Source organism: Spinacia oleracea, chromosome 3 (assembly GCF_020520425.1).
Source record: "Spinacia oleracea cultivar Varoflay chromosome 3, BTI_SOV_V1, whole genome shotgun sequence".
Taxonomy (NCBI): Eukaryota; Viridiplantae; Streptophyta; class Magnoliopsida; order Caryophyllales; family Amaranthaceae; genus Spinacia; species Spinacia oleracea.
The window spans coordinates 135,836,082-135,837,155 of NC_079489.1; the positions used below are offsets into that span (position 1 = coordinate 135,836,082).

Here is a 1,074-nt window from a genome sequence, read left to right on the forward strand (position 1 = left end):
AATTGGGCTTCCCTTATCCTAAGGACCTGGCAACTGACATAGTCATCAGATCCTTGCCTGAAGATTTTCATAACTTTAAGTTGAACTTCTACATGCAAGGAGGGGAGGCTACCCTGCAAGAGTTGCATGGTTCACTAATTCAGGCTGAGAGAAACTTACCAAGTAAACCTAAACATAAGGATGTTCTAATGGTTAGTAAAGGTAAGCAGTTCAAGAAGAAAGGGGCTCCCATGAAGAAGAACAAGGGCAAGGTAGTTGCCAATGAGAACTCTTCAACCAAGCCAAAGGCCACTCCAAAGGCTAAGGTAGCTGCTCAACATGAGTGCTACCACTGCCACAAGATTGGTCATTGGAAGAGGAACTGCCCCAAGTATCTGGAGGAAAAGAAGACTGGTGCTTCAATTTCAGGTATCTATGTCATAGAAGTTAATTTAGCTACAACTGCTTCTTGGGTATTTGATACCGCTTGTGGATCTCACATTATTGGTAATGTGCAGGGACTAAAAAGAAGTAGGAGCTTGAGCAAAGGCGAAGTGGATCTCCGAGTAGGCAATGGAGCAAGAGTTGCTGCTTTAGCTGTAGGAGATTATAGTTTACGCTTGCCTTCTGGTTTAATATTAGAACTTTATAATTGTTATTACGTTCCAGTTATTACCAAGAACATAATTTCTATTCCGATTTTGGATTCAGAAGGTTTTTCATTTCAAATTATGAATAATTGTTGTTCAGCATATTTGAATGGTATGTTCTATGTCTCTGCTAAATTATCAAATGGTTTGTATGTACTAGACTTACAAAACCATATCTATCACATAGAAAACAAGAAACACAAACCAAATGATTTGAACCCTACTTACCTATGGCATTGTCGATTAGGCCACATTAGCTCAAAGCGCATAGAGAAACTTCATAAGGATGGAATTCTCAAATCATTTGATTTTGAATCATTTGAAGTATGTGAGTTTTGCTTAATGGGGAAAATGACAAAGTCTCCTTTCACAGGCTCAAGTGAAAGGGCCAATGATCTTTTAGCCCTCATACATACTGATGTGTGCGGACCTATGAGTACTTTGG

The 1,074-nt window shown here is 39.3% G+C and overlaps 1 protein-coding gene across 1 annotated transcript; it reads left to right on the plus strand.

Annotated features, from left to right (window-relative positions):
- Positions 1 to 654, plus strand: LOC130469419 (uncharacterized). The gene is made up of 2 exons (XM_056838731.1): positions 1 to 408; positions 498 to 654. Exons 1-2 carry the CDS (start codon positions 93 to 95, stop codon positions 512 to 514), a joined length of 333 nt encoding a protein of 110 aa, XP_056694709.1. The 5' UTR covers positions 1 to 92; the 3' UTR covers positions 515 to 654.
- Positions 655 to 1,074: the final 420 nt, after the last annotated feature.

Coding starts and splice junctions, on each gene's coding strand:
- LOC130469419 (XM_056838731.1), top strand. CDS start 93: ATGCAAGGAGGGGAGGCTACCCTGCAAGAGTTGCATGGTTCACTAATT.